A 24,868-nucleotide genomic window follows, 5' to 3' on the forward strand; every position below is an offset into this window, starting at 1 on the left:
CAATGTGCACAAATCAGATTCCAAACTAAGATTAGTCCATAGACCTACTGGATAAATAAAAAAGAATTATGGATGTTAGTTCCAGAAACTGTGACCAGACCTGCAAGCTCTTATAGCATCCAGTGTTAGCCAGACGGCAAAACTATGATAGAAGAGCTTCTAAAACTTGCATTGATGGCGCCACAGAAGAAATGTGGCAGCTTAATGATAAGGCACAAGCTATCGAAACACCTTTGATATGAAAGAGTTACAATCTCAAGATCTCAAAGAGACCTTGACCCCATACACAAGATCTCTCTCTCTGTGTTCCATAAATCAGCACGTTGACGAGTACAGTAGGTTATTTTCATGTGAGTTAACATTACCACAATAGTTATAAGAGTGCACCAAATCCAAACCACCATCAGTTTTGTTCGGTTTGAAAGATTCACACCATTACGATTCACAAGCTTTGGAAATGCATTTCATTCCTCACTGTAATCGATCAACGGCCCAAACGCCCAAGAATAGTCGTACAAAGGCCCATTTAGAAGAATATATAACAAGACATGGTCCTCAAGATCCAAAATAGTCAATAATAATGATATCTTCCCACCTTGTGGGCTCTCTCGCACGTGCACTACCTTTTCATCTTACATCAATTTCTTTCTACTTTCATAGTTTTGTACCAATCTTATGTTCAGTTTCTTCAAGAAAGTAAGGTTGTTCGTTTAATTTATAAACCTATAATAGAACATATGGTTGTTTTCGTTAATAGAAAGAATGGCTTTTAATTCAAAAACTCTGTCAATTTGAAAAAACACACATGTACTCAGTGTCTGTCCTGACCTAAATATTAAAGGGCATCACAATCAGGCCCGATCACAATATGTAAAATATGCATGTATCTCCGTGGTTAGTGGTTGTGTCTCACCTCTAATGAGTGGTTAGTGATTGTGTCTCACCTCTGATGAATCTCTCTCCGTTCTAAAAAGATAGATTTTTTTAATATTTTTACACATTAAAAAAACACATTAAACTTCGTTTTCAGTAATTTTTATTTTTCAATAACTTTTAACCAATAATAATTTAATAAAGTCAATTAACTTTCTTGAAATTTACAATTTTTCATAGAAAATACAAAAATACATTTTTGTGAAACCATTTTTTTTTCTAACAAGTATATCTTAATGGAACGGAAAGAGTATTAGGTCATAGTTTATACTCGACCGGGCTTATGTACTAATGATAATGTGTAAACAAACTCTAATGAAAAGCAGTATTTGAATTCAAATTTAGATAACTCACTCTAATTTCTCATAAACATTAAGAATTCAAATTTAGATAACTCATTATAATTTCTCATAAACATTAATTTTAACTTCTGTAATGATTTGACAGGTTGAACAAAGGAGACGGTGTAACTTCATTTGAATGTAATTTAATTACAAATGTGAAATGAAATGATGAATCGATATGGATGACGAGATCAAGAGGTTAAATGCTTGGATTGGGATATCTAGATCTTCTCACGGGAGGAGTTATTATGAAGTGCATGTCATGAACAGTTGCGAATAGTTCGTTTGAATGTGCAGCTTCCCAATACAGCTAATAATTTTTCAAAAAAATTAATAGTTGAGTTGATATAGTATAGAAGTCACGAATAGTGTAGTACACATTGCACCATAAGCTAATAGTTTTGTGATTGTTTTTTTCTGTGTATAAACAATCTAATAGTGTTATGAAAACAATGAAAAGTTTCCTGAAGGGATGAATGTCTCAGACATGTACGTCAAAATCATTGTTCTTGCATTTTTACGTATAATACAAACAACAGTGAGGGTTTTGTTTTCAAATATGTGAATCGAATATTCACATTGTTAAGTCCACGTCTAGATTATTAATATTCAAGATTCGCATTATTGCTCTTTCTTACAATATTTTTTTCTTGTATATTGTTATTCGATGGAGATGTTTAATTAAATCCTATCAATAATAACAGTTTACCAAACCCATCACATCCAGTCGCTTTAACCAGTTGGACAAATCTGAATCTGACTTTGACTTTGAAGTTTGAACATTACTTTTGTCTTGCTTATTTATATCTATTTAAATAGGTTATTTAGGTCCATCATGAGCCTTGGTGCATTAAATACTTGGTTTTTGCGAAAAGGAGCATTGAATTAGTCTTGGTTCCATGACTAAGATCTGATGGTGTTTACTGTTTGAAGCTCTAATGTCATCATATATGCTGTAGCATCACCTGTCCTTCAAATATACTGAATCATCCATACCCTCTGGATCCATCAGAAGGTGAGGCTAGCTACATCTAGACTTCTTCTTGCCTATATTGCCTCTAGATTTGGATCTGCAAATTTCACTGCTGAGTTTCAGCTTGCTTATTGCGAGCGTTTACTTGCTGAGCTGTGACATACATCACTAATTCACCACTTCTCTCTCTCCACAACTATTCTTTTGTCTCCATTTCTTCCACTTTTTTAAGATTCTTACTTAAAGTGAGCATATCCATTTGCTTTGTTTCTTATTTTGGTTTTAGAGTAAATGTCCCATACATCGTTTGTTATGGACTTCAAACGCAAACAACGACCTTATTTGAATGTGAAAATTTATAATATGTGGTTGCCGTCTTGCCGATATAATTTTGTTCGGAATGAAATAAAGTTTATGTTATCGCTTACTTTTATACAAGATAAATCTTTGCTAAAGACCATAAAGAATACACACATGCTTACAAAAAAAAACACAGACTCGTCCTGTGCGTGTCTATAGTAATCAAGTTTTGATCACAAAATGACTCGAACACACCACTTGTGAAAAAATGCACTAACCAAACGAAACAATTATAGAGACCTAACATAATTCACGTTTTCTTTGCTTCCAATCAAAGCCTGCTTTGCGGAATGGACTATTATACTATGATTTGTTGGTTAGACTAGTTTGGTATGGACGTTGAGTTATTTAATACAGACATATGATAATGTGAGCGTTAGCCAAGTCGTGTTAGATTATGTTTCCTTCCGTTGAACATATGGAAGAGGGGAGCATTAAAACATGTGAGGGTGGGGCAGGTAAGTGTCCTTTAAACAATAAGAAGTGGGTCTCTTTGCATTAGGTTTCTGACATCTTACCCATACTTACACCCAATTAATCTTCGAGGATAACAAATATTATCATGTAAAGAGTACTTTTTGTCCTTTTGTAATCCCTTTAATTGCGACACTCTTAACGGACTTCGGTTGATACGCAGCATGAATCTCACATTAGGCGTCACCATTATTCATGAATACATGAGCAAATAACTCACATATATGTATGTATATATTTCTTGTGGTTGTCTCTTTTTTGTCAACTTGTAGTGGTTCAGAGAGTTATTATAGTAGACTTTTTTTCTAAATGGTGTTTGGAGTAAAATGGAGCTGGGTTAGAAAACAACCTTTGTCATGCAACAAAAACTCTAATCGTAAATCAAATTCAAAGACATATTAAGATGAACCCATGAGTTGGATGTCGTATTAAACTGGTAGGGTTGTGAGTTTTGGAGCAAGGAAAACTTCAAAATATGGCCCTGTCAAGGGAACACACCTAACAGAATCTCATGGATTAGCATTTGTCTTCTGCTGCTCCCTTACGCCCCACTACATGTCACACACATTATTTCGTTTTATTGTACATATACTATTTATTTCATTTTATTTCATTTAACCTCAATTCTTTCTTCATTATTGTCCTTCCATATAGTTTTGTATATATATACACACAGAAAATTTTCGTACCAAGTTAAACAGAGCGTTATTTTATAGGCATTATCTCAGGTCGGTCGTGCCCCCACCTCTATATAAAACTGTAGCCAAACCGACTATTGACCAAAATATTAAATACCGATCACAGATTATATTTTTCAAAGTTTACATCATGTAAAACAAACGTTAAAATTGAATATTATTTTTATCATAAGAGTAACTGAATAGACTACATGAAAACCTCAAAATGATTAGTTGAAGAGACCAGCTAGGTTAAGAATTTTGGAGAACTAAGTCCGGTTATAGAAACAAAGAAGTCGTGTGATTGTAACCAAAAATACTAATGAGGTTAAGAAAGATGGACGAATTTAAGACAAACTTTATTGGTGGATGTGAAAATAGGTTGGTATAGAGAGATCATAGGGGTAAAGGGTATGAGATTAGATGGGTCATTGTAACTACATTCATCTTTGAAAATTGAGAGAGATAGACTTTACTGTTTGGTTACCTTTCACGTCATCTCTTTTTGGAAACTCCAAAAACAGTATGAGTTTGTGTGTGTCTTCGTGATCTGTTCCCACCATTTATCCTCTCTGTCTCTCCACTTCTTTTCATTACTCTCACTTTCTTGTTCATTTCTATAACCTCACTTGCTTCTCGTCTTTTAATTACCAAATCCACGCCATGTTACATTAATTACTACCAAAATATCTCTGCGGCCAACTAACCCGGACCTAATTAAACTGATGAGCATATACTTTTCTTCAAAATAATATAGATATTAATAAATAACCCAAATTGGTACATCGGAGACCAACCAAACCGTTCTGGTACACCAGAGAAACGGTGGTTACTAGTGTTAGATCCAATTTCGGTCAATTAGGTAATTGGACCCGAATAGCTTGAGCCGCACGATCGGTGAAGAAGTCCGACTCCAACGAGCAAGAAGAGACCGTTCAAAAAGCCGGAGATCGCGGAGCAGGTCCGGAGATCGCGAGACCAACCCAGAAGAGATCAAGAGATACGAAGAAGGACACGTTGAAAACCCTAGAGAGAACTATATCCATACATCGATCTTGTTTTCACTTAGCTTTAAGTCTTTTGTCGTATCGATCTTGCTTGTAACGTTTGATCTTATTTCATTCATTGTATTCACCCTTATTCATCAATAAAATCCATCTTTGCCTACCGGAATATGATTACATCGTTGTGTTATACAGATATCGTTGCCTACATCATCTTATCTTCCCTAAATTAAACTCTCGATCACTATCAAATATTTAGTGTAGATTTTAAGATCTACAAATATTTGCTTTGTTTTTTATAGTTATGGATATTACATATAAATATTTGCTTTGTTTTTTATAGTTATGGATATTAATTTTTTGCTTAATTAAAACATATACTGAATCAAATCAAAATTTACTGATATTTGTAGTACACTAATCAATACTTGCATTGAATCTCTGTTTATGAGTCCATGCTTATGGGGCTGACTTCTCCAACTTACCTACTGAAGTATCAAATAAAAACCCAAATTAGTTCAACTTTGTTTGGTTAGTATTCTCTTTTCTCATTTTACTCTAAACCGAACCAAAGCAACCATATGTAACATCCCGAGTTGTGATATATGGAAAGGCTTAAGAGGATTGATTTGACTATCTATGTCACCAAAGTTGACTTACCTTTTCCGGAACACATCCTAAAAAAACTCAAGAGTTAAGCGTGCTTGAACTGGAGTAGTGGAAGGATTAGTGACCTATCGGGAAGTGATTCGCGATAGCGTGCGAGTGAGGCCAAAGCATGGAAAAAGTCGGGTGGTGATTGCATGGTCAGTAAACAATGATTTCGAGCCTTTAGAAAAATTAACGGACCGATCGCTGGAATGGAATGGGTCAACGGACCGAGAGAGCGGACGTGGGTGATCCATTAGCTGTGGGCGGTCGGGGCGTTACACCATATTCCCTAAAACGTTTGTGATTGTTCGATAAATTTATTGTGATCGTGCGTGTGTGTTGTACAATAAGAAGAATACACGTGATGTTTGTGCGACATCACACGCCAAAATCGGGCCATGGGGACGCATCACAGTTGAAGAGAAAGGACTTCTTTTGAATTGAAATGGATCCTATGTTTACCCTTATTGTGCACGTGTTCATCATCTCAGCCATTCGTTAGCCGTTACTATATTGTTTTAGGCCAAAGCTACTTTACTGCCAATTGAACCGAGACGGATTTTTAGTTTTTAATAACTTGCAGAGTCCTGTGAAATTGCATTCGATACAAATATTTTGAATTCAGTTGTGTTGTTAACATTTGATATGATGTGTAGTTACAAGATTTTATATGTATTGAAAGCATCTAAAAATTTTAAGAAAGAAAATTCATTCAGAGTTATTAGCTCCATGCATTGTCCCATATGTTTTTTTTTTGCATAACGCATTGTCCCATAAACGCATCGTCTCATATGTTACTGCATGCTTCTTCAGTTTTTGTTTTGATAAACTTGTAAGTACATGATTTCCTTTTATCCTCCAAGTTATCTAAACTCTCCCTTTATGAAGAAGGGCTATGTAAACATCTGGCATGGTTTCATTAAGAAATCCATAGGCATTAAAGAAAACTTATGATTTAACAATAAATAATAATAATAATAATAATAATAATAATAATAATAATAATAATAATAATAATAATAATAATAATAATAATAATAATAATAATAATAATAATAATAATAATAATAATAATAATAATAATAATAATAATAATAATAATAATAATAATAATAATAATCGACTATGAATAGAAATCCAGCGGTAGTACTAGATTACTAACAAAGTAACAAAGATGGATTCGCACAAAACAAAAGAAGAAGGGACTTTGGGGGCGCCCCCACACTGGCTGGCTCTTGTCAGTTGAATTGTTAAGTTTTTTTTTTGGATTGTTAAGTTTTGTTACAGAAAAAAACATATTAGTATGGTTTCCCAATTTTCTGATTTTACATTAAATGGCAAGAAAATAATTGTACTGTAATTATTAAATGCTGGTTTTGCCAAACAAAAAATCAAATAACGCTGCATAACTTCTGTTCCACAAATTACGTATTCATGTATGCATTATAAATATGTATTCCAAAGTGATTAACCGATTAAAAGACCTTAAAAGAATGGAGAAGAGGAAAATATATATGCAGTGCGTTCGGTTAATCTCTGTGCGGGAAGATCGTACTGCGTGCACTGCTAGTCTGCGACCCTTTGAATCTGATATTAGTATTTAATGGCTACGTCTGCCAATTGGGGTTTCTGGTCAAATACGAAAAGGTCTTAATAACAGATTATTTATTTTATTTTGTTATTATTCATGCTCTGTTATTTATTTTATTTTGTTATTATTCATGCTCGTTACTTATACTTATACACATCCACTGATCCGCTAGTATTCTTTGTTAGGGTTGGGAGTGTGTATTCTTTTTTAATCTTAGGGTTCTCATTTTATATACGGTAGCCTAAAATATACTAGAACAAAGTTGTTATATTGTTTAAGTTCCACTATTTATATTCGTTTATCTTAGAATTTAATGCATTTTGGTGATTTATGGAAGAAACTAGGACTCCGCAAAAAACCTGAATTCGAAGAACCAAACCGAATCCGATCCGAAACATAGTATCGAACCCGAACCGAAATTGATTAAATATCCGAACAGGTTCAAAATTTTGGTATAAAAAAAAACGAAACCGAACCCGACCTGAACCGAAGTATTTCGGGTACCCCAATGTATCTAAAATAGATTTATATATCTAAATATAGTAATTATTTTTAGATTTAATGTATATTTAAAAACATCCAAAATATATAAGATACTTTTAAGTTATCTAAAATACTTGAAAATATATATAAATAGTCAAAAGTAAATATCTAAAATAGCTAAAATATACTCAAAACACCAAAAATACTTGAAATATCTATTGATTCTCTATAAAAATATTCAAACCAAACTAATTTATATGTTAAGTTTAGGTATTCTGACATATGTTATTCAAATTTATATGTAATATAATATTTTATTTATAGATTTTGAAAAATTTAAAGTATATATTAAATTTTAAAAATTTTAAAATCATTTAAATGGATTATCCGAACCAGCAAAGATCCGAACCAAACCCGAACCAAAATTTAGAAATACCCGAATGAAGCTGAAATCTTTAACTCTGAAAACCCGAAACCCGAATAAACCCAAACCAAACCTGAATGGGTACCCGAACGCCCATCCCTAGAAGAAACCATACTAGCGTATATAAAATCAATCAAATCTATAATTTTGTAGTATCTGGTTAATAGAAGTCATTAGACTGCTAAAAACATCACTACAGGAAAACATACAATCTATATGAAAATCAAGCTTATTTGGTGGGAGGTTTTATAAAATCGCAGGAATAATTAATTGTAGTAAATACATTAGAAAAAGGAAAGAGATACAAGTGGAGATTAAAAAGTTTAAAGAAGATGAAATGAGAAGAACAAGTTGTCCGAGCATTGGTTCAACTCTCTTTTTTGCTTTCATCCTTTCTGGTAGGTATAGTTGTGCTTCAGTTCTTTTCTTTCATCTCATTTGCTTCTTTTACCCTTGTCATTTTGCACATATATATCAAGCATTGATAAAAAGAGGATTAAATTCAGCAGAAACGTACGATTTGTTTGGATTTTGTTCAAGATGTTCACCGCATTATTACTATTTGGGTCGACAGTTAACCACATGTTCACTCTTTTTGTTATAATCCATGATTTTTCTCTCATGGTTGAACTGGTATCTTACAATACGTGAAGATAAAAATCAAAGATAACATGAAAAATTATATATTGATTTTTTATACTTTTTTTTGTTAAATGATTTTGGAAAATACTTGCTTCGCTATATATATTGAAACCGTCTCTTTTTACACACCCGTAATAATTATAACATTTTGAATATATAAACATACGAACATTTGATGCACAAAAAACATACGGACATGTAATATATATATAATTGTTTACAAATCTTAATTATGTGAGATTTAGTAAATAATTTATTTTAGAAAAAACTTTGGACCTTCTATGAGATTGTAGGTACACCTGAACAAAGGTTAATAACAGTCCACAGAAAATCGAATATCGATACTACATATGTACTGACTTATAACAGTGGTGTCTCATATAATGATAATGTATAAATGCAAATAACTATATTGTTTGAATCAGTCCGTGACAACGGTCCATAACCCTTTTTAACAGTCGTCAGAAAACACGGTCGCGACATGTACATACACGCACATACCTAAAGCCATACGTAACACACACCATATTACAAATAAGATATTATTATATATTTATTAAAATATAGATTTCTGACACACATTTACGTACGTGTATCTATAATACGCAAATGCACCGCATAGTCTTTCTCCTCCTTTGATGGTCTAAATCTGACGTGACATTTCCCTCTCTTGTTTCATTTCCTCTCTCTCGAAACAGAAACGTCATGTTTATCTCGGAAAAGCAACGGTGGACGGATGAGGTCGCCGCCGCGAGGAGAGAAGCTTCTTCTTGGGACTTCCCTTTCAACGACATTAACGTTCAACATCATCGTCGCTGCAACACAAGTCATGAGTTTGATATCTTGAAGAGTCCTCTTGGAGATAACGTAGAAGGGAGTAATAATCATAACCCTAATTATAGTAACAATGAGAGCGGTAAGAAGGAGACGACAGATAGTGGACAGTCTTGGTCTTCCTCGTCTTCAAAACCGTCGGTCTTGGGGAGAGGACACTGGAGACCAGCTGAGGATGTTAAACTCAAAGAGCTTGTCGCCATTTACGGTCCACAAAATTGGAACCTCATAGCTGAAAAGCTTCAAGGAAGATCAGGTAATTTATCAAATCAAATATTTTATAATGATTTTTTCAAAATTTCTTTAAAATCAATATGTTTGATACATCTGGGTCAATCAAAGATATGAGCTTTATTTAAGATCTGGTAACGAAATCAAATCTTAAAAGAAAAAAATATATTTTAATGGGACTTCTTGGTAAGGAAGTAAGGATGTGATCTTTAGTAACTTGATTTTGATATTTTTGGTTAAAAAGGGAAGAGCTGTAGACTTCGGTGGTTTAATCAATTGGACCCGAGGATAAACAGAAGAGCTTTCACGGAGGATGAAGAAGAGAGACTTATGCAAGCGCATAGGCTTTATGGTAACAAGTGGGCAATGATTGCGAGGCTATTTCCTGGTAGGACTGATAACTCTGTCAAGAACCATTGGCATGTTATCATGGCTCGTAAGTATAGAGAACACTCCTCTGCTTACCGTAGGAGGAAGCTCATGATTAATAATCCACTTAAACCTCAGCTTTCTAATCATCCTAGCCCTAACCCTAATCACCACTCTTTTATCTCCACTCATCATTACTTTACTCAGCCTTTCCACGAGTTTAATTTGACTCATCATTTGGTTAATAATGCGTCTATCACGCCTGACCATAACCAGCTTGTGTTGCCTATCCACTGTTTTCAAGGTTCCCAATTGCTCTCTTTTCTCCCATCAATTTGTTTCATTATCTTTCTCCCTTGCATATTTTGATATTTTAGTGTGGTTTTTGTTTTTGGTGTGTTAACATTCAGGTTATGAGAGCAATGAGACTCCAATGGTTGTGAGTATGTTTGGCAACCAAATAATGGGCGGGGATAATGTTGATGTCATGTCAGAAGGGTTGTATGAATATCCTTACATTGACTCTACGAGCCACGAGAAAGGAGTGCCAAATGAGCCAATGAGTTGGATCGGAATGGAAGGTGAAGATGAGGAGGTGGTGGAGAAGGCGAAGCAGCAACCACATTTTTTCGATTTTCTTGGCTTGGGGACGGCATGAAACTTGAACAAAGTGGTGTAATAATGAGTTAATGACAGTTATTAATTTGGTTAGTGAAAAGCAAGAAGTTATCTTTATCTGTTTAGAAAGCAAAATGCCTTGTGTTTGCGTTTATTGGTAAAATGTAGATTGTTGTTGTGGCCTTGTGGGGCGTCTAATTAATGTATAACATTTGATAAAATCTCGGTATTATAGTAACTCTTTGCTATATTTCTCAACTTAGGAGATTGTGTTAAGAAAAAGTAAAAAGAAAAGGGGATAAGAGACGTAAAATATACTAAAGATGTGATCAGAAAAAACAACTAAAGAGAGAGAGAATCGAAATTAAAAGAGTGTAGTTGTGAAGAGTTGGAGAAAGAGACGAAGATGAGGAACTGTCAAAGATTGAGGCAGAGATTGTGCAACAGAAAGGCCAAACATGAAACATGCTAACCAAATCACACACACACATTGCATTTGTTTCTTCCCTCCAAACCGTTTTCCTACTCTTCAAGCTTCTTATCTATTTGTCTCTCTCTCATATCACGCGGAGCCACATACCTACTATTTTCTTATATTTATATTTTTTTCATGTTTTTGATATAAAAGAATACTTGCATGTTTCTTGTAGTAAACTTATTTTTGGTTTTGAATATTTGTTATTTTAGTATCATATTAGTAAATGTAGGTTTTCATAGTTTTTAAAAGGTGTACTCAAAGTGGTTATTTATTTTTGACTTTTTAAGTAGAAAACTTATATTTGAAGATTATGTTAATTTATCACATCATTATATATTAAAAACTTAACAGAAATTTTGATCTATTTCAACCAAAAACGTCAAAGTTAATAGAGGCGATTAAAAATATTATTTCCATTGACCTATACATTTTTGAAGTTCTACTTCAAAAAACATCGTCTTCGTTTAGAAATCTGTCATCCACCAATGTAATTTCGCCATTCTCACTAATAATCATGCTGTGATCATTTATAAATTGTGCTCACGTACGTGCAACACTGCCTATTTGAACTTTTTATTCCACATAGTATATATTTTTTTATGGTGTGGACGTTCATAACGTACAAATTAAGGTGTTAGGCATTTCATTGTCCACTGTAGTGATGCATTAGTTTAATTGTCAATTTGTCATAACATGAGTAATTCCTAATTCCCTATTGTTGCCATGTTTTAGAATTCCCCTTGATACTTAGCACAGTAAAGATTAGAGTACGTAGGTTGTGAAATGCCAACATATTTCTTTATCTTTTGGAAGTCTGCTCAACAAGACCGGGAGGGAGCGAACACAATATGCTTGCAAAAGACCCTCCCAAAACAAAACGGTTTGCAATTCGTAATTTACGTAAGCCGTTCTGGAGTTCCGACAGGCCCATTGGGCTTAAACCCTTCTGGAGCTATTCCTTTCGGAGACTTCGGGTGAACAATGAACGAATGATGGAAATAATGCATTCTCTAATGTTCATAAAAAAAATCATCATTCACAAAAAATAATTTTCTTTTTCATTTCCTCTTATTTCTTTTCTCGTAGAGAAATAAAGAACAAAACTATTCCTTATTAAACTTGAGAATGAACAACTATCTATTTTCATATTATTTTATTTTTTACGTTTTTTTTTATTAGTTCTTTTTGTTTCCAGAATGGTCACCCGTTCGGATCTTTTTTGTTAGCTTTTTTTTTTTTAGCCAAATCCAACAATATTTCATGCTAAAAAAGAAACATGTATAGTTGACAAAAAAAAAAGAGAGAGACGTGTATATATTTAAAAAAAAAAATGTATGTGTTTAATCTGATTCCGGGACAGAAGTACAAAAACAATATTTCATGCTAACTGAGAAACATGTATATTTATAAAATTGAAATACGGATTGTGTTTAATCTAATAATTTCATGTAAATGTTTCTTGCTAACAATAAAAACATTTTCCTAGCAATGCATCACTCTCTTTATATTCATAAACAAAGGAAAAAGGTATATTTCTCCGTTGATATGAAGAGTGGAATGTTTGCATGGATTGAAAGTTAGAAGTAGTGGAGATACAAAATCATTAGAAAGAAAAATGATTTGAAGTGTATTTACTTTTTTTCCTTTACATACTTTTCTTTTGCAAATAAAGAGACTATATGCTCCCCTCTTAGCTTTTATTCTATGACAACTAGATGGATTATATTAGGCGCCTAGATTATATGACCAAAAGAAAGTTAAGATGCTCTGCTTTTTTTCTCCTTTACATAAACTACATACTCATCTTTTCTGTACTCCTTCTCTCGAATTATTCTATACACTAGGAAAAATAATGAAATAAAGGTTATCTAATCTTAGAACCACATTTACCAAAGAAGAGACCATAACTTCAGCATATCCATCCGTTAGGGTAATGCACAAAAGGATTACTGTGCCATATAAATATATAAGATGGATATTAATAGTTATCTTCAGCTTTTTCACACAAACAAAAAGTATCTACATTTTCTCTTCTTCTACAAGGTAGCAAAACAATACACTACTGAATCTCTCTTCTTCTTAGTGTATGTTTGACGTTACATGCTCTCCCTGTTGTTGCTCTTTGCTGAGTTGCTCTGTCTTCTACGCTCACGTCATCATTAATACTCTCAGAGGGTGAATCCAATCTTGCTCTCACAGAAGTGTCTTTGCTCTCTAACATTTTCGTGTGAAGCTCGTCTCTTGTCCTTTTTCCTAGACATGTGGAAGTCTCTAGAGTAGACGAAACTGGCACCGTGTAGCCCCAGTAGACGGGTATGTGGTAGAAACTAGGGTTTAGAGGGTACTGATGATAAGGCCAAGGAGGCGAAACAGAGGATGTTACTTGCACAGGAAGAAACCCGTGGAACTTCTTGAAATCTTGAGAAACAGAATATTTGGTTATGTTTGAATCGCTTGGTTGATGCTTACCTTTCTCACTAATACAAGAGTCCGAAGATTCAAAGCTGAGAATCTTAGTCGAGGAGCTATTATAATCGTTATTCTCGGAACTGATGTGCTTGTAATTGTCTGTGGAAACCCATCCTTTGTTCTTGCGGCGGCCTGAACCGACCGGGACGCTCCTCATGGATCCACCGGAAGTCCAATACCTCTGGCAGTGTCTGCAGAAGTGACGTGGCTGGCTAACGTTGTAGTTGTTGTAGTAACAGAACTTGGTGTCTCCGCTGTTGCATCTAGGACACGGAAGAATCTTGTCTGGTTTCTTCAGTTCAGTTGTTTTCTCTTCCGACGTAGTTGTTGTTGTGATCTCGCTGTGTTGGTCGTAGCTGTTCTCAGATGTTTCTTTTGACTCTTTGTTAAGATCAGATGATATGTTAAGACTTGTAATGTCTTGTTCACTGTTATCAGTAGCTGATTGGTTGTTCATCTGAAAATTTTGAGGAATTTGGATTAGAACTAACATCATTAAACTATGTTAAATCTGATAAAGATTAGAAAAGATATTCATTTTTCTAGCATTTGCTTAGAATTTAGATGAGCTTTTAAAGAGCCTCAAACAAAGAAGAATTAATACATTTTTTTCTCTACGGTTTCCTCTTCCTTTTAATTTTGTGAATGAATAAATACAAATCTTTATATATATTCGGCTCATTCTACAAGCAAAAGCTTTAACAGTACATATGATATTAAGTCACCTTAAACACATTTCTCAGGTTCTAAAAACAATATAAAACGTGTTAATATTCAACTCGGAAACATACCATGTGTAGTCCAAGTGAGGGAAAAGAAGACGAGGAAGAATACTCCATGCTGTGATCTGAAGAATCTTTAAGAACAGGAGACAGAGAAGATGTAATTGTCCACCCAAACAATTTTATCGGAGTATCTCTAAGTTCAGACATACTAATCTTTGCAAGTGAAGCAGAAATTGATTTGATGGTATGTGTGTTATTCTTTAACAGAAGATGTGAGACAAGAGTATATATATATGTATAAGAAGTATGGGGTTGGTATTAATGGATCGCACAGAGCCACACAGGGAGAAAAAAGTGTGGGGACATGTAGAGATGGGAGAGCCACATGTTGTTGGCATAAAAGTGAGCTTTTTGCAATCTTTTTCAGCTCTTTTTGATATCTCTTTCTGTGCCATTCACAAGATTTCATTCATTTGCCACGTCAAAATTGTTTGGTTATTAAAACTATATACACTTGATTAATAGGAGATAATAAAGTATAGAGTTAGACCTTAGAAGACCTCATAATTTATACTTAGAAGGGACACAAATAAAATCAATTCTCACTAACCTCTCTCTAACTCTCGTTTCTAGCTTCTCCGGCGCCACAGTGTCCTCTTGGGCGGTTACCGGAGCGCCACCGAAGCACCATTATACCATACTCAACGATCCATAATCTATTTCATGTATTGACATTGCGTAAACGCAACTTTATAGATGCAATTTGGTATACACTAATGGGAATGCAAAAAGCAAAATTAAATCATGCTTTTTGCTGTCAAAACAAAAGATTTATATTTATTGAAAAACTACGTAAAACTAAAATAAGAGAATGCATGGGGGATCAATCAAAGTGTGACAACAGCAGAATGTAGAAAGAAGTCATAACCACAATCACATCCATCAACGGTAAACACACTCTTAGACCATTCCACAACTCCCCAAAGCTCATCAAGCTGTAATCCCGGAGGAAGCAAGCAAGGTCGCATCTCAAACGAAATCTCAGCACACCAAATATCAGTTTTGCATTGGTTAGTATAATGCCGACCTTGGCGACCAAACTCCACCTTCTTCCACCAAACCGCCACTCTTCCTCCTCTGCCCAAACTCGCCACCGAAACAAGATTATTTGGAAAACATGAATTTGAAGACAACCCTTCAAGCCCCCTGACCAAACTCCAACCGTCATTGCACCAAACTAGTTTCCCTTTCTCAACCGATATTACACACTTCACGTTATTATCTCCCTCTACTGTACAAATATTCAAGGGGGCACACTTTTTCAATCCATATAGATCCACACTCGGCGATAACGGCTCCTACGTTTGGATCTTTGGATTGTAAATCTCTCCATAGTCCTTAATAGCCCTGCTGCCTCCAACCACATAGATGTTACCGTGGACTACATCCGTGTAGACTTCTGGAGTTCTTCGAGGTACACGCAGTTTAGGGAGTCTACGACACTGATGAGTTAACGTTCCACAGTCGAGGATCGACACGTTTCTGCTTCTCTTTCCCTTTCTCTTGTGGAAGCCTCCGATCATGTAAATCGCTGAACCAACTGAAAAAACCGATATGAACTTTATAGTGAGTCAGAGAGATTGGTATGAGTTTCTGTTGTTCGGGGATCTGTGAAAGTGTGAACCAGCGAGGATTAGGGTTATTATTGTCAAGGTCTAAGCAGACGTAGAGGCAATCCTCTGTTTTCCCGATTAGGGTTCGTGTTGCGTGGAGCTCAGGTGAGGTCATGAGTGTTCTGAAACTCTTGGAGACGAGAGATAAGATTGGACTATAGCTTCTTGAGACGCGAGCCAAACAGTTGAGGACTACATCGTGAGGTAACGATGAAAACGACGTCGGAGGAGGTGGCGGGAGATTGAGAAGGTTTCGTCTTCTCTACTGCCGTCGTCATTGTGTTCTTATGATTCCCTAGTGGTGTGATTAAGGGTTTACGTGTTTCTGTTTTATAGTTTTTAATACTTGCTATTTTTTTATATTGAAGACGTTTTACAATTTTATTGAAACAAACAGCATGAGGCAATTTGGTGAATAACCAAAAAAAAGCCATAAAGTTTTTTTTTAAACCATTGGACAATAAAATATTGAAGACGTTTTACAATTTTATTCCCAATACATGTTGAACCCCCTCCCCCCCCCCTCTAAAAAAAAAGTGAACGTAGAATTATTTTTTTTCTTTAAATGGCCATAGTTATTTACTAAAATAGGTTTTTTGTCATAATGCAATTTCTCTTTAAATATCACATTTTAAAAAGAAAAAAAAAAGGAAGGAAAAGTGGTGTGGTGTAAATATTTTTAGTTGTCGTGAGTCGTGACCTTGATTGAAACCTAAAAAGCTCCTTGGGGATCAAGTTGCTGCGCTTTGCAACCTATGTTAATCTTGTCTGTTCAAGAAAACGAATTCTCAGAATGGAAGGAGCCTTGTTACAACACTCTCCCGACAGCGACCAGCCTTGAGCTCAGAGAAATAAATATGTTGATTAGCCATTCTCGATAGTATCTGTATGCGATTTTTGCTAAAAGGAATTCATGGGCGAACCAACATAGGTCAGCATGGGTGCAGCTGCCCCCACTAAAAGTTAAAAATAAATTTATTTATACTGAAAATCAGTAGATGTCTTGCAGCTAGGTTGGTTAAAAGCCCACTAGTTGCCCCCAATTAATCATGGGTCGATTCTTCCCCTGTCTTTTTTACACTTTATTTATATTATTTTTCTACTTTTTTTTCCATTCTAGATCCGCCTAAGGATAATTAACCAACAAATGGATTTGCATGCACGCTGTGACTCCGTCTGTATATACACTCAATGAGAGTTCCTGAATAGGAATTAAAATTGCATCGAATCTCATGTAGTGGAGGTCGATGATTGAATGCCAGGAACGCATATGTGTTTTAAAGCATCTTTAATGTACATTTCTGTATTTTTTTTCTAAAATAAATAACTCTATTATAGAGCCTTTATAGAAATGATTTTATTTCAATATGTTTATATAATACTCTATATGTTTTATATTAAATATCACTTTAATATTTTTTTCTTGTTACATAAAAAATGTCGTTTTATAATTTCAATACAATTTATTTTTATTTTTAGTTTAATATTAATTATAAAATGTATTGATCTTATAAATAAATTTATTTATTTAAAATGCTATTGGTTAAGTAGATGACATTAATGAAAACATGAATGCATTTATTGAGTTTTTTAATGTATGAAAAATGTATAGGTGACACTCTTTGTAAAACGGAGAGAATAAAGTTTTATGAGAAAATATTTTTACCTCTATGTTTAATAACTCACAGATTTCGCATACTTTCCTATAAATGACAGATTTCTTATTCTCATTAAAAGCTAAAAGAAAACAATGAAAACAAAGTTATTAAAGAAAGTAATAAATGTTTTCATTTATAAATACTACTACCACACAAAAAAAAACTATATTCCAAACCAGTAAAAGGCATCCATGGTATTCTTAACAAACCGTCACCTCATTTTCGTGTTAATAACATATCTAATTATTTTAAGAACTTCTTTATCACTTGAACACTCTGTCAATGGAGATGTGCCATTCTTACCTAAACATGTTATGATCACTAACAAATTGGTCACACGTGAAGGAATGGTCTTGCACTGCAGGAACAAAGGGAAAGATTTAGGCTTTAAAGCGATATTAGCTGATGAAAGTTTCGATTTCAGGTTTCATCTTAATATACGCAGAACAGCCGTGTATACTTGCACTTTCTCGTGGCATGGAAACGTAAAGAGATTTGACATTTTTAGAGCTGATAGAGACGATAATCCAAGAAGTACGTGTGGTATATGCAGAGAATGTATTTGGCATATATCTGAGTCAGGTCCATGTCGTATGAAACGCGATGGAGGCTCTCCTTACTGTTTTCCATGGGCTTCTTAGTCATATCAAAATATTTATTGTATCTTTCTTTCATATCAAGAAAAGAAATATTTCTTTCGTATTGTTGTGTTATAAATGAAATAAATAAATCGGTTTGCAATTTGAAATCATTTCTTTTGTAACTGTTTTGACATTGTTGTTACATATTTATCACTTTTCTCTTTTAATAATTGTTATATTTTCATATAAACATGAAATTTCATTATATTGTTTATGTTCTCTCTAAATCCGAAACGAGATTTGATAATATTTGTGGTGGATCTAAAAAGCTCTCTTCAATAGAAATCAAGAATGGTTCAAAGATAAAAGAACAAAAAAAATTATAGACTTTTGTAGATCCACAACAAATATTGGTACGAATCACACGGCAAAGGAATTTTAACCGAGATGGAGTTATGAGCTTCATCCAAAAATGAATGTTTTGTATACAGATGAATTATTAGCACCCATAATTTCATTTCTAACGCAAAATAACTTGGGGAAATTACATGTTTACCACTTTCATGGTACCACTTTTCATTTTTACCACCACTAATGAGACATTTTCAAAAATACCTTCTTCATTAAGTGGCAAAAGACTCTTATGCCCTTCTTATTTATATATATAATAAATTATTATTTAAATAAAAAAATAAAAAATAATAAAAAAATAAAAAAAAAATAAAAAAATAAAAAAATAAAAAAAAATAAAAAAATATTTTTTTATGTTTTCGAATTATACTTTTTCAAATTCGAACTTTTTTATAAAAATTTTTTTTTGAATTTTTTCGAATTTTTTTTATTTTTTTTTCAAATTTCTTTTTGAAAAACGAAAATTATGTTTGAAACTATTTTTTATATATTTTTTAAGTATTTATATATTTATTAGAATCATAAATTTCACATTCCAAAACCCTACCCCACCCTTCAACTCTAAACCCTAAGTCTAGATTAGTTAACCCTAAGGGTATAATTGTATTTTACCCTTCATTAAAAGGGAATGTAAAAGTGGTTAGTGTAAACATGAAAAGTGGTACTATGAATGTGGTATTTGTGGCAATTTCCCAAATAACTTCGAAAACATTCAACAATAAAGTGCACAAATCACCTAGGAGATCATTTTCAAAGTGGATAAAACTTTAGCAGTGTTTGGGTGCCTCTTTCCATGTCATATGGATCATCGTAGTGGTCATTTATAGACCATGCATATATACTTTAAAATACATTATTTTATAAATGGTTTCCTTTAGCAGTTGTATGGTATATGATCGGTTCACTTTCTTTGCGTGGATGCCTTTAAAGAAAAACAAGGTAGAGGGTGTTTCTTCTTTTAAAAGTTTTTTATGAAGCTTTTTATCGTGTAAAGTTATTTCATCGTTACATTCTTTGATTCTCCTTCCCTTACAAGTACTGCAAAAACTCCTCCAATCATAATTAACGTTATTATTATGTTCTTCTGATCAGTGAGAAACATCGATCATGATTTCAAAATTTGCTTAAATTAACCATTTTAATTATTAAAAGGTATTTTTTGTTTTTGCTTAAAATCACAGAGAACAATGTAGAGTATTTCAAAGATCTAACCATTTTTAAAAATAATTAATTAAAGAACATTAAATCTAGCTTTCAATTCGATTATTACTAGATTAACTAGTTAATAAAGAACATGTCTAGATTTTACACATTTATTGATTAAAAAAACGTACACAGTGACTTGTGATTACGTAGATATATAATCAACAGTTCTTTTACTAAAGCATGTTATTACATCAATAATTACTTTCGAAATAAAGACGAATATGATCATTTCACAAACTATCTCTTTAATCCCATCAATGGCTTCATCTACAAATAACCAATTCATATTAGTGCTATTCTCATTCTTACTTGTCCTCAAAACATCATCATCTTTCGGAAACCACTCGTCCACCGATGGGATTTTACCATTCGCACCTAAACATGTCGTAGTTGTTAACAAACTGACCTCACAAGCAAAGTTGATCGCGCATTGCACGAATAAAGAGAAAGATCTGGGGGTAAAAGAGCTGTTACCTGGATCTAGCTTTGATTTTAGGTTTCGTGTCAATCTCCGTAAAACGACGAGATACACTTGCACTTTCGAGTGGCCCGGAAATAAGGTAACATTTGATATTTTCAGGGTAGATAGAGATGATACTCCAAAAAGTGAATTTGGAGTTTGTAGAGAATGTATTTGGTACATTTATGAACCAGCCCCTTGTCGTCTTGACCGCGATGCAGGCATTCCTTATTGCTTTGATTGGAATTCTTAGGCCATTCATATTAAGGATTCTCAAGAAGAATCTTTTATTAGAAATAATAATATTTTAATAAAAAGGTTTTCAAAGAGTTTGAGAGATTAATGATAAAATCTCTCATAATGTGAGTGCCTTTGTTGTCTGAAAAAATTTACTGTATCTTTTTCTCATTTTCTTGTGATTTATAATGGCAAAAAAAAATAATAGCAACAAAATAAACATAAAGTGGCTGTTATTAGTGATGCATATTATATACTAGCTTATATTCTTATAACCATGAAATTTCGAATCTTTTTATTAAGATATCTCGGAAATCAAGTAATATGATTCCATACAATGAAAAATATTATACATCCACTTCGAAAAAGATCTTAGATCACCTTGAGCAGAATCAGTCTTGAGGAAGAAACAAATTACAGCCAAATCTCAGATCCTGATCTAACACCAGAGGCTGGAGGAGGCTAACCTCACCAGTCAAAGCGACAGTTCACTTTATCAAATAAGCAGTTTGGTGTAATCCTTAGCCCATTCTCAAATAGTATTCATTTAAAATTATTTGGTTGAAATGACCTATAAAGAAGTGTGATACACGTTAATTAAGTGTCCATTACGATAGATGTCGTGTAAAGACCATAACCTAACAAGTGTACAAACTTTATTCTTATCTGACCTCGGGGTATCATAGATTCTGTCCAAACACTTCAAGTCAAAGAAGAAAAAGTTACACAAAATTAGTTACAATTTTTTTTAAAAATAGTATATAAAAAACGGTGTAAAATCCGGAGGTATTCAAGGAAAGGGAAACAAATAGTCAAATACTAAAACGTAAAATGCGAAAAAGGTAAAAAATAAAATAAAACAAAAAAGAAAAAAAGAAAGAAGAAAGGGTCAAGAGAGCATATATTCCCTTCTCCAAGAGAACCCCACTCAGGTTTCCAGATATGGTGTTAGAATCAATACTATTAAAAGAGAATGAGTTTTAATAAATCTACTTAAAAAAGTTGTTTGGACTCTTTTATTAACTAATAATATTCTGGTCTTACTTTGATTTGGACAAATAATATGTTACCTTTAATTTTACTAACAATCATTTAGTCAAACCTTTTATTTATTGGACCCATATCTTTTTGTAAACGAAAAGATTATATCATATATATACTACCACATAAATTTGGTTAACGAAAATATAATATCACATACACTTTATTATACTTTTCTCTAAATATGTCTCATTAACTTCATAATTAAGATAAATTTAAAAATTATATATTATCTTAATTTTATTTTATTGATAAATAACAATTTAATATTTAAGATAAGCTTAAATAATCAAAAACCAAACAAATCTTTTTTTTACTACTCAACAAAAAACCTACAAATCTATACTATTAAATTAGTCAAAAACCTCTCAAATAAATCTTAAGTTTCATCAACTTAACAAATGTAACTTTTATAAAATGCACAAAAATATAGTGAAATGTTAGATTTGGTCATTCGGATCTTCTGGTCAAATATAAATCGGTTTCTTTCAGATCCAAGTTCTTTGGGTCTTGGGCATTTATATCCAACTAGGTATTTGAATGATTTTTGTTCAGATCGGTTCCTTTTAGTTCCAGGTCAGTTTGAGTCAATAATTCAAGTATCTATAAAATTTATTATGTAATTTGGCTACGTAATGAGTCTAGCTCGGTTCGAGTATTTCACACAAAAAGATTTAAAGAATCCGAAAAGTCAAAAAATCAAAACATGAAAATACCCAAAATAAAAAAAAAATACCAGAAATAACTAAATATCTAAAAGACCAAAATCTTACCCACAAACCAAAAATATCCAATATTTTAAATATATTTTGAAATTTTACCCAAAACTTGAAATTATAACAGAAAATGCGAATCCAAATTTTACAATATTATTTTTATACTGAAAACATATATGAATTACTCAAATATACATAATATGAACAAAACATTCAGGGTACTTTAGGTACCCGACAGAGACCCACATATCCAAAAAAATCTAATAGGTAACTTTTTCCCAATCTCGAACTTCAACCTGTATTTCGTATTGGTTTGGTTCGTTTATCAAATTTAGGTAAAATGTTCATACTTAAGAAAGATTTACATAAGAGTGTATATAAAAAATCCCGAATATACTTATACATAAGTTATATAATTTTAAACAAATTTATGTATTCGATATAATACGACTTTATAACATAATAATACACAATATACTCAAAATACTATCACATTTTCAACTTCGTATATAACCTATAAAACCCGCGCTTTCGAAGCGCGGGTCAAAATCTAGTAAGATTATAAAGACCAAGAAGAAGAAAAAAAGAGAAGACTACAACAACTACTTGTAAAGTATAATCTCCATATCTGAGCCAACAAACCCAATCTTCTTGAACCATTCTTGATTGTTATTACAGAAGATGGATAATGATAAGAATCACAAGACAGAGGAACCTAAACCGAGATTGAGATGGAGTTATGAGCTTCATCACAGATTCATCGACGCCGTTAATCAACTTGGGGGACCAAACAGTTCTGTTTCAGTTCCCTTTGTCCTTTTGGAACCTTATCAAGTTTGGGTGGTTAGGTCTTATTTCTTAGTTAGTTTTTCATTTTTGTTTTGTTATGTGGTTGTTTTAGAGGCGACGCCTAAGGGTTTGATGAGGGTTCTCGAGATTCCTGAGCTTACTTTGTACCATCTCAAGAGTCATTTACAGGTTTTTGGACAAACTTCCATTGATTCGAATTTATTTTTTACCTCAGTTTCTTGAGATTTACATACTCTAAATTGGCCGATTCTTGTTCTATTTCTTTTAACTCTTCAGAAATATCGGCTCGGGATAAGCGAGAGATTCATTGGCAACAAGCAAGATGGTTAATATTACTCATTTTGTTTCATATTTTGACTATCATTTTAACTTTTGAAATTTGTTTCATTACGAGTGTCATTTTATATTCTTAAGGTTAATATTAAATATTTTAATTTTTCAGTTTAATTTTTACACTTACTTTTAGTTCATTAATTAACAAAATAAAACAATATAATGCATTAAATAAAAATGACATAAAATTTAATCCTTTTTTTTTTAATTCGTGTGTAAAAACTTTAAATGACAATTATAATAAAACGAGAGAATATTTAATTATGATCAATGATGATGTTATACGTTTGTATTTTCAATGCATTTTTATAAATTAATAATAGTTTATTGTAAATTTTTTAAAATTAATTATATTTATTAAATTCTTACTGGTTTAGAGTTATGAAAATAGATAATTACAAGTGAGTTTAATCTATCTTGATTGGTTGTTGATGATGTTTTCTTCTTCAGCGGGAAGATCCCAAGAATGTCAGAGTCAAGAAGATCTTGGAGATCAACTAGACATTATTGTCCCCGAAGAAAAACATGACGAACCTAACAAGTAATGATTTTCATAAAACAAATAGTATTAATATTTTCATAGCAATAGTTCCAGCCTCTTTGAATTCATTTTCTTCGTTTCCATAAAAGCAGAAACTTGCAAATCAAGGAAGCGGTAGAAATACAAATGGAAGTCCAGAAGAAGCTCCACGAACAAATCGAAGTAATAACATTATGCTTCTGAATGAACCACGGTGTTTACAATGAGAGGTTTCTTGCTTTAGAAGTTTGAACGTTTCTGCTTTTGTTTTAGATGCAGCAGCAGTTACAAGTGAGAATAGAGGCACAAGGGAAATATTTACAGTCAGTGTTACTGAAAGCTCAAGAAACTCTCTCCGGTTACAAATCTTCTAATCTCTATGCAGTAGCATCGATGGCGAATAGAAACTGCCTCAGTTCTTCTATCTCAGCACTGACACAAGCAGATGAAGATAACGAGGTTGAGGAAGAATACGATTTCTTGTGTACCAAGAAACCAGAAAACAGAGGAAATGAGTCGACGAGAAGTTCAGTTGACTGCTCGTTGGCATCATCAGAAAGCTCAGAAGCAAAACTGGATCATCGTTCTCAGACCATTATGAGGAGATCAGACGAGCTTCAGTTTATGGAGATCAAACCAGAGGAAGTGATGGATCGGAAGAAGAGAAGGTGGGACGATGATGTCCTTTGCGTAGAACAATCTATCCGGAAGAAAGCATTTGGAGGCCTAGACGGTGAGGACTTGGGTCTGAATTTAAATAGTTTCAAGGTCATGGAAACAAGTTACAAGTCCAACTACAAGTCCAACAAATAGGACTAGTCTATTAGGTTACAAGAAACCTGAGTCTCTTAATAATATATGTTAAAATTATATAGATTCTTGTGTGTGAGAATGCAGTCCAAAACTAAAAAAAAGTTCTTGAAAATCCCTAACTTAAATACA

At 33.1% G+C, this 24,868-nt stretch overlaps 5 protein-coding genes and 1 pseudogene across 6 annotated transcripts; 4 read left to right on the forward strand and 2 right to left on the reverse strand.

The window, feature by feature from the left end:
- The first annotated feature begins 8,755 nt into the window (after window positions 1–8,755).
- LOC125577135 (transcription factor MYB117-like) lies at window positions 8,756–10,858 on the forward strand. The gene is made up of 3 exons (XM_048738002.1): window positions 8,756–9,646; window positions 9,866–10,294; window positions 10,401–10,858. The coding sequence occupies exons 1-3, from the start codon at window positions 9,262–9,264 to the stop codon at window positions 10,646–10,648; spliced, it is 1,062 nt and encodes a 353-aa protein (XP_048593959.1). The 5' UTR covers window positions 8,756–9,261; the 3' UTR covers window positions 10,649–10,858.
- A 2,125-nt stretch (window positions 10,859–12,983) lies between these two features.
- Window positions 12,984–14,634, reverse strand: LOC106379526 (dof zinc finger protein DOF1.3-like). The gene is made up of 2 exons (XM_048738003.1): window positions 14,347–14,634; window positions 12,984–14,012 (listed from the first exon to the last, which is right to left on the reverse strand). The coding sequence occupies exons 1-2, from the start codon at window positions 14,485–14,487 to the stop codon at window positions 13,146–13,148; spliced, it is 1,008 nt and encodes a 335-aa protein (XP_048593960.1). The 5' UTR covers window positions 14,488–14,634; the 3' UTR covers window positions 12,984–13,145.
- Window positions 14,635–15,167: 533 nt separating this feature from the next.
- On the reverse strand, window positions 15,168–16,231 carry LOC125576962 (annotated as a pseudogene).
- Window positions 16,232–17,376: 1,145 nt separating this feature from the next.
- On the forward strand, window positions 17,377–18,362 carry LOC125577136 (S-protein homolog 5-like). Its single transcript, XM_048738004.1, has one exon. The coding sequence runs from the start codon at window positions 17,803–17,805 to the stop codon at window positions 18,250–18,252; it is 450 nt and encodes a 149-aa protein (XP_048593961.1). The 5' UTR covers window positions 17,377–17,802; the 3' UTR covers window positions 18,253–18,362.
- A 1,007-nt stretch (window positions 18,363–19,369) lies between these two features.
- Window positions 19,370–20,596, forward strand: LOC111211914 (S-protein homolog 5-like). The gene has a single exon (XM_022713261.2). It carries the CDS (start codon window positions 20,031–20,033, stop codon window positions 20,520–20,522), a length of 492 nt encoding a protein of 163 aa, XP_022568982.2. The 5' UTR covers window positions 19,370–20,030; the 3' UTR covers window positions 20,523–20,596.
- A 2,002-nt stretch (window positions 20,597–22,598) lies between these two features.
- LOC125577137 (myb family transcription factor PHL8-like) lies at window positions 22,599–24,853 on the forward strand. 2 transcript variants are annotated; one of them, XM_048738006.1, is made up of 6 exons: window positions 22,602–23,056; window positions 23,165–23,241; window positions 23,350–23,398; window positions 23,857–23,947; window positions 24,040–24,109; window positions 24,200–24,853. In XM_048738006.1, exons 1-6 carry the CDS (start codon window positions 22,945–22,947, stop codon window positions 24,737–24,739), a joined length of 939 nt encoding a protein of 312 aa, XP_048593963.1. In that variant the 5' UTR covers window positions 22,602–22,944; the 3' UTR covers window positions 24,740–24,853. The 2 variants fall into 2 exon arrangements, with proteins under 2 accessions (XP_048593962.1, XP_048593963.1); XM_048738005.1 differs by having other exon boundaries at window positions 22,599–23,241.
- Window positions 24,854–24,868: the final 15 nt, after the last annotated feature.

Source organism: Brassica napus, chromosome A8 (assembly GCF_020379485.1).
Source record: "Brassica napus cultivar Da-Ae chromosome A8, Da-Ae, whole genome shotgun sequence".
Classification (NCBI taxonomy): Eukaryota; Viridiplantae; Streptophyta; class Magnoliopsida; order Brassicales; family Brassicaceae; genus Brassica; species Brassica napus.

Coding starts and splice junctions, on each gene's coding strand:
- LOC125577135 (XM_048738002.1), top strand. CDS start 9,262: ATGTTTATCTCGGAAAAGCAACGGTGGACGGATGAGGTCGCCGCCGCG. Junction 9,647..9,865: donor AAAGCTTCAAGGAAGATCAG/GTAATTTATCAA, acceptor TTGGTTAAAAAG/GGAAGAGCTGTAGACTTCGG. Junction 10,295..10,400: donor GCCTATCCACTGTTTTCAAG/GTTCCCAATTGC, acceptor GTTAACATTCAG/GTTATGAGAGCAATGAGACT.
- LOC106379526 (XM_048738003.1), bottom strand. CDS start 14,487: ATGTCTGAACTTAGAGATACTCCGATAAAATTGTTTGGGTGGACAATT. Junction 14,013..14,346: donor CCTCACTTGGACTACACATG/GTATGTTTCCGA, acceptor CAAAATTTTCAG/ATGAACAACCAATCAGCTAC.
- LOC125577136 (XM_048738004.1), top strand. CDS start 17,803: ATGGTATTCTTAACAAACCGTCACCTCATTTTCGTGTTAATAACATAT.
- LOC111211914 (XM_022713261.2), top strand. CDS start 20,031: ATGATCATTTCACAAACTATCTCTTTAATCCCATCAATGGCTTCATCT.
- LOC125577137 (XM_048738005.1), top strand. CDS start 22,945: ATGGATAATGATAAGAATCACAAGACAGAGGAACCTAAACCGAGATTG. Junction 23,242..23,349: donor ATCTCAAGAGTCATTTACAG/GTTTTTGGACAA, acceptor TTAACTCTTCAG/AAATATCGGCTCGGGATAAG. Junction 23,948..24,039: donor AAACATGACGAACCTAACAA/GTAATGATTTTC, acceptor CCATAAAAGCAG/AAACTTGCAAATCAAGGAAG.